This window comes from Lagopus leucura, unplaced genomic scaffold (genome assembly GCF_019238085.1).
Source record: "Lagopus leucura isolate 7727_CA_CO unplaced genomic scaffold, USGS_WTPT01 Super-Scaffold_100159, whole genome shotgun sequence".
NCBI lineage: Eukaryota > Metazoa > Chordata > Aves > Galliformes > Phasianidae > Lagopus > Lagopus leucura.
This window is the reverse complement of record NW_024962335.1, coordinates 5,055,352-5,063,324: the sequence shown is the minus strand read 5'-3', so window position 1 is coordinate 5,063,324 and position 7,973 is coordinate 5,055,352. Positions and strand designations below refer to the sequence as shown.

The window sequence follows — 7,973 nt, the reverse complement described above, 5'->3', positions numbered from 1 at the left end:
TTTTTTTTTTTTTTTTTTTTTTTTTTTTTTAAAGCTATATGGAATATATTTTAGTGTATACAATAAGGAATCCACAATTCCAAATTTATGATTGCTGAAGAATTTAAGTCAGGCAGAGATTATGACTCCTGTAAATTACTATAAATATTTTATGCCACTTCTGTATTTTGAAAACAACAACAACAACAAAAACATTGAATTGGGAAATGTTATTCTGAAGGTTTAGATCTTCAAAATAAGGGATAACCTCCTGAGTTGTCTGGGTTCTTTATTGGTCTTCCTGGGTCTTATTTCTTCACTGATCCAAAAAGTCTGTGCCAGTGTCTTACATAAATTTCTTCCCTTTCCACACTGAGTACAAACTGTAGGATTTCCCAGAGTGAGCTGCAGATTTCACAGGAGCTAAAGGTATATGTATAGTTATTACCCTTAGTTACTGTGATGTTGTTATACAAAGGCTTTTAAGTAGATCTAGCACACTTGCTGTGAGTGATATGGAAGGCGTTTCTAAAGACTTCATTCTTTGCTGCACCAAAATGTTCTTTAGACTCTCTTGTTTACAGCCATTTGTCTAGTTCAGTATTTGTGCAATTTGCTGTTCAGAAGCAATGCACAAATCTCATCTTTTACCTTAGGATATTGCCCTTTCTTCCTTCTGTCTCATCACAAATACTCAAACATCAACTTAGATTCAATATAGCCCGAATACTTGACACAGCAGGGTTAGGAGTTCGTCATTTCCCCAGAATGTTATCGTTTCCTGGGCCTTTCTCCTCAGAATTTAGGAATATCACAGTTTCTCTCCAGGAATTCAGCTCTATAGAAAAGGTGTTGGCTCTTGTTACTAGTTGTGTTGGCTGTTACCATTTCACAAACACTTATTAAGTTCACTTTTAATACCTTCATTTTTTTTCCCTGTCCTAACAGAAATAAATGTTTTTGTAGCTCTCTATCCGTATAAATACACCTTTCCCTAAGATCATTTGTGAATTAAGATCCAGTCTACTGAAAAGTCTTTTTAAACTTCAGCCTCTAATTTTTTTTTTTTCCGTCTGTTCATTTTGCTGCTCTGACCATATATCTTCTACTTGATTCCTTCAAGCTGTTCTTCTTTTGTTTGATTACAACAGCAAGCTTCTTAATTTTGTCTTTAAAAGCTCTATTAATACAGCTTTTGAACATCCTAGCACATTTTGGCTTTGCCCTCTTGTCGTAGTGTCTTCTCAATATTTGCTTGCTTTCTGTTAAGCTGTTCACGGCTGTGGGAAGGGTACTCCTTGATGAGCTCTAGGCAGATTCTCATCCTCTTCGTATCTCACACTAAAACTATTTGCAGCATAAACCCATGTCCTTTTTTTTTTATCTTCCTTCTCTGTTCTGGGTTACTTCTGCATTTTCCCTACAGTTAGCAAAATGGTGCCACAGTTCCCTACCAAACTGTATTGCCTGCAGCTTGATCCAACCTGTTTATTTGGTTCTCAGCTTTTTGCTATAATTACTGTAGACTTTGTGGGGCTGGGCTTGACTCCATGAAAGAGCATATGGAGTCCAACAGAAGGTGGCTTTATCCTGAAGGAATATTAACCTAATATAAATGTATAGTAGTGATTTAGGTAACAAAAGAGCTGGTTCTGCAAAACTAGACACAGCTCTTTAGACTGATTAAAAAAAAAAACCAAAAACCTGAGCACAGCTGCAGCTGTGTTCAGTTAAACTATTGTATTTTAGGAACATGAGAGGAATATGCTTCAGTCAACACTTGCTGTGAGTATAAGTCAGGCATGTCTGTTGAACTTAACACTAGTGAAGAATAGTGCAGTGCCTGAAAATGTGGGTCATTAGCCTAATCAACTTTATTCTGAATAGTAATCTGTGGACAGATGTATGTAACTTGTTTTCAGAGATGTTAAACTGAATTTTCACTAGCAAGAGTCATGCTGGACTCTTAGCAAAAACTAGAATACAAAAGGAGCTTCAATAAAATTAAGGCTTCTGAGCTGTAACTAACTTAAAATCAAACAGACAAAAATTGTTTGTAGTATTTTCTGTAAGATTATATCTATTAAAATCTTAAAGATGTAATTTTGTAGAATGAAAAAGGTGTTCCTAGTAAAAACTGTTTCAAGAAGCAAAGAATAACTCAGCACACTTTTAATTTATGTACTTAATTATTAAATACGGAGAACTTTAAAAGAACAGTTTCATACCTATAGAGAATGAAGGTATTTAGAGAGTATTCCTTCTTTATCACTAATCACTTGATCTCCTGCCTCTTTTTTTAATGAAGGTGTCTGAAGGAAAACAAGATACTTGATGAACAAATGTTCTGTATTAAGAAATGATAATTGCAGCATCTGTCAGTTGTCCCCATTGTTCTTTTCAGCATAGTAAGACAGCAGAACACTATGGCACTGTGTTGCTGTAATTGTGATTTTGCACAAGAATTAGGAAGCTGCTCAGTGCATAATACATGCTTAAATATGAATGTAAAGACTAAATATAAGTGGAATTTTAATTGAGCTATGCAGTATGTATACAATGTACCTATGAATTTTGGGTTCATTCATAAACAAAGTTTAAGATAGCTATTAAACAAATCACATAAATCAATCACATAAACAAAGTCTAGTGGTCTACTTTTCTAAAGCATGTTTTTGTCTTGAATTTTGAAGCCTAAACAATAGTCAACATGCATCAACCAGACTTGTTTGAGAAGCCATTTCAAACAAGTTGATTTCACATTGCATCTTTTCTGTAAACTTGAACTTTACCATTAGCTTATTTTTAAATGAATAAAACTCTACTGAGTGAAAGTGTTACAAGAAAAGGATCCAGTGTTGCTATCCTGCATATAATCTGCCACTATGGCTGTAAAAAGTGTGAACGGAAATTGATAACATGCTGTCTTAAGCCAAAGGATAAAAATTTCATTAACTGCTTCTTTAGCAGATGAGGTAGAGTAGATTGCAGAGATGATAGAAAGAGGAATCCTCTGCAGAAAAAGAAAAGATGAGGACACAAAGGAGCGAGTTGCAGAGATATTTAAAAGTAGAGAAAGGGGAATGAGGAAGAGAGAAATGAGAGGTAGAAATGCTATCCAAATGAAAAGTATGTTTTTTTCCATTGTATGCCTCTGAATAAAAAATAAAGCATTGACAATATCAAATGGTAATATTTACTTTAATGACTTTATCTTTGATCTGTGCATAAAAAATATTTATATGTATGCTTGTTTCCTTAAAATTTTCAAAATAACCACAATAAAGAGAAATTCCAAGAGCAGTAGCCCTCATATCAAAGCCCTTGACTTCAGATGTTCTGTTCTGTTCTGTTGTTGCACTGAAAGAGTAGTTTATGGAACCTAAACCATTTTTACAATATAACTTTTTATCTCCCCATTTACGCCATCATGATCATATTTCAAAAAGTATTTTGGTTATGCAATGTTAACAATGTTGTATTAATTATTCAAACTTCTGTATGTCATTCAAACTTACGTTTCCTCATCTGAGATTTTGTTACAAATGGGAACGTAGCAGTTAATGTTGATTCTATATGAACTTGAAGACAAAAATCCAGATTCCCTGGTCTTCACGTCATGAAATTGTTTTTTCCTCAGTGCTTGTTAGTATTTCTACAACCACAGCCACCCACTAAATCAGAGAACTTTTTTGTGGCATTTTAATTGCAAAGCACGGTTATTTTAGTTGTACACATTACTTTCCAAGATTATCAATTGATGTTCTCTATAATTAAGAAGCCTTTTCTAAGCTCATAGCCCTCTTCTTGTCAGACACCTCGCTTAGATTTAGTGTGCAGAATACTTCTGGAATTTTGCGCAGGTGGAAAACTCAATGCAGCCATGTTTGTCCCCTTCTTCTGGCTTCCACTTTAATTACTGGATGAAGATAATTCAACAGTTAAAAAACAAGTGATTAGTTCTGGGTTGTAGTCTTGGCAGCTGTCCTTCAACAAAATGTGACTCACATCAGGAAAGGAAGACAATATGAAATGTACAGTGTTAGTACAAGCATGTCCTCACTCCTGCATCAGGATCTCTAAACTATTTTCTATGAGTAAATTGCTAAGTCAAGCTTGGATGCAAATGTAATTCCCTCACTTTGACTGAACTCCAACTTCTACCATCAGCAGAACATCTGCCATGTGGAGTTTAATCAATAAAACTTTAATAAGTTGTTTTGTTTCGAGGCAGGGCATATACTTTACATTTGATAAGTTTCCCCCCTCACTGATCTTCATTTTTAATAGTAAGTTTCTTCTAAAATATATTTTCCCATTCTCAGTCTGCCAAGGAAAAACTCTTTAAGACTGAGCTGTACTCTCTAGCTATGTTGGAGGAGCTGTAAGAGCTCTTGGGCTGTTACCTTTTTTTAAATGTGCACGAAAAGTGCTTGACAGGCTCTGATGCCAGTAAAGTAGATTGTATACATAATGCATATCAGTTCTTGTAGTGTTCATTGATTTGGAACAAATTTAATCTTCCAGTGACCTTTCTTAAGGAATGGTACTTTTGCTGACATTGCTAAGTGCTGAATCCCACTAGAGTGAGTAGGAGAAACTTTGCACATGCAGTAACATCTTCAATATCTTTGCTGCTTGAAGTGCTGCTAATCCTACATTCTAGGCACGCAAAGGAAATTGCAAAGAAACTGCCTTATCTATGAATGTGTTACAATGTCAGAGTGGTTTTAGAGCAAGAAAAGATTATTTTAAAAGTGGATGAGGGTTTTAGGGTAAGTCACTCAATTTCAAGAAACTCTAAAGAACAGTAAATGCATTGCAATAATTTTCACTATTTTTGGTATCTTGAATCAATTCCCCAAAACTCCAGATAAATATAAATTGACAGAATTTTAGAGGCAATTTTGCCTCTGCTGCTTTATGAAAGAAAGGTTATAAAATTAAAAAAATAATAATAGAAGATAGAAAATAGAATAATAGAATAATAGAAGATAAAAAGTTATCTAAAGAAAGGAAATAATGATGATCTTCTGTATAAAACTTGTTTTTTATTGCTATAAGAGGAAGCTAGAAGTCATGCATCAGAGGTCCAACAGAGGGACCATGATTCAATGCATGTTGAAAATTAAAAAAAGTTTGGAATTTGGCTGCAAGATGTCATCCAGAACCTGGAAATTTTTAAGGTGCTGTTTCAATTTTTAACTTTAAACTCAATTTTAATTAACAAATAATACATTCTGTTGTATCAAATATTACCTAAAAGCTACACAGAAAAAAGAAAAATCACTGTGCTTGTTGCTATAGCAGCAGAATCAAAACAGCTATGAAGAAAAGAATAATAATTTAACCCAAAGAAGTAGGAATGCTTTGTTGAACAAAGTGTAGATTTTACTTCAAGAAGGAAACTATGTATGTGCTTATCATCTTTTGACTAAATGGATATCAAATGATGATGATAAATATCTACTGAATCTCACTAAGAAAGCTGGAAGTAGATTTGCTCTATCACTATGTATTGAAGTATTGGTGGACCTTTTGGAAAAGGTCCTTCCAGAGACTGTGGATCATGACAGCATCTCCCTCACTTCGTCTCTTCAGTCAACACATTCCCCAGATGATCAAGCATTTCTCAAAGTAGTGTTAGATTCCATCTATAGGAGAGTGCTTTGTATAGCTCAGAAAGACCTGTTCCTCCACTCGTGCCTGGCATGCTGATGCAAGGACACTTATCCACAATGGCAGTGCTCAACTTACGTGTGCAGAAGCTCTCCTTTGCCCTAGGACATTGCCGTGACATGATTATATTGCTCATTGTTAGTAGGAGGCTCGGCTTCAAAATTAAAGCCATACTTAAGTGGTTTTTTTGACCTGGTGTAACAGTAAGCACAAGGCAGGCAGGCATTTCTTTAGGTTCAAATGCTTGTTCAAGAGAAAAGTCTTAGTCAGAGGCCTGGGTTTGAAAGGTTCAAGTTAAGTACAAATTGTCACGTAAATTCTCCAAACAGTTCAAGACTTGCCATTAAAAGATGGAAATGCATTGGCATTTCTGCCATAATGAATAACCGCAGACCATTGCTTCTCCTCATCACATCACTGATTTTAATTCTGCTGAGAGATGGTAGTACATGATTGGATCAAATCTGAGAGAGTTAGGGAAAGGTGGAAAGACACTTCACTTCTGAGCAAATAAGAGTCAGCAGCAATTCCATCGGAAAATGAGTATGCAGACTTTTGCAGCCTGCATTTAGGTTACCTAAAATCTGCATTTGATACTTGATACGTTTTGTTGAACATAGTGATGGAAAATATCTTGATTTGTGTAGTGAGTAATAGCATTTTTATTATCTATTTGTTGTAGGTTGGAAATCTTCCGAATGATTATCTGATAACCCTTAAATATGTCCCGAAGATGGATAGCCTGGTATGTACAACCACTTTATATGTTAACCCCAGTAAAACAGCCCACTGAAAACAGTGGTGTTGATAACATTTTGTAGCTAGTCCTATGGCTTACTAAGTTACAGTTAAAGGATGATTATTTCACTTGTCATATGCATTGCAATTATTCATTTAAAAAACAAGAATGTAGAAAGATTCCTACTGTAACTTAAAATGTTAATAATTATAGAAATTTGAAAAAAAATATTTCTTCAATGTTTTAATATTTTCTCTGAAAAAGAATTAAACTGTGGTGACCATGGAAAATTTTTCTTTCTTACACAGCTCGTTTCTTTTGAATTTTACTTTGGAATATCCTCTAGAGTGTCGTTCTAGTTTAAGCTTGTGGAAATGCCATTGAAGCACAGCAAATATGCACTAGCCAATGAGGAGAAGCTCAAGTTCAGAAAATGACAGTGTCAGTAACTAAACAGACAGAGAAATTTGGGACACTTTCATTCAAACACAGTTTCTATATAATCCCATACATAGTGATGCTTTTAAATAAATGTCTGCTGTCTTCTTTACAACTTTTTTGTATTTAATCTTAAAACCATTGTCATGCTATCTGATTGTTTTTTTCTACCAAACGGTTTTCATTTTTCCTTAGTTTTAGTAATATATTTAGGAAGGATTCATTACAAATATTCTGTTTGTTGTTGCATGCACTACAAAAATAAGTAAATAAATAAACGAGAGAAGAAAAAAGAGTGAAAGTAGAAATTATGCTGAGTGCATGTTATTTAAACTTTATTCCTTAAGCAGGAAAACTCAGCAGAAAAAAATGCTGTGGAATAGCTATGCAAGGTCATATATAACACAATTAAAACTGATGGAAAAAAAATAAAATTGAATTTCTGAAAATAGCAATTACCCAGTAAGGCAGCTATCATCCCCTGGCTACAGTGCATTTTGAAATCCAGCTATTTGGATGCCTGCTGTGCTGAGCATTGCTTCAGTGGTGGGCAGCCTTAGAATAGGTTCTACTCCCTGCTGCGGGCACTGCAGCTGCCCTGTGTAGGCCAGGCTGTGTTATAGCTATTCTCTCTGTTGCTCTCCTGGGAAGTGTTTACACTGTGGCTGAAGAACACCAGGGAGTCCGCCTGTGCAATAGGCTCCTGGTCGTTCTCACTGCTTACCTCTTACCTCCCTCCGTGGTTCAGTTTTGGCTGACAGTAAGCAGTTTCTGCTTCTTTAGTTTAAATACCATTTCATCTTGCTGCATCACATCCAGAAACTTAGATCCAGTTTACATTTACAATGAGCAGCCAAGAATTAAATAGGGAGAAGAGAAGTTTAGAGCTGGGATTTCCATATTCGCTTTGCTTGTACACCACATTCAGTAGTGATGAGGGAAGGTGCAGCTCTTGGCCTTGTGCCTTCCCAGGAGGAAGTATTCAGCAGTATTCACGTCCCACTTTGCCAAATTCCTTTCTGGGGATTTCAGGTTATGTTACACATACCACACCAAAGGCTGGCTGAATAAGTAGGTTTTGCTCCAGGTTCTAAGAGGTCCCTGCAAGCTGAGAAAGCCATGGCAGGTGCCTTTTTTT

At 35.5% G+C, this 7,973-nt stretch overlaps 1 protein-coding gene across 2 annotated transcripts in view; it reads left to right on the top strand.

Annotated features, from left to right (window-relative positions):
- Positions 1-7,973, top strand: part of KITLG (KIT ligand) — a 54,914-nt gene that overhangs the window by 28,309 nt on the left and 18,632 nt on the right. For both annotated transcript variants that reach the window (XM_042889691.1, XM_042889690.1), the window contains exon 3: positions 6,341-6,403. In XM_042889691.1, coding sequence (XP_042745625.1) covers positions 6,341-6,403 — 63 coding nt within the window. The remainder of the gene's footprint in view (positions 1-6,340; positions 6,404-7,973) is intronic.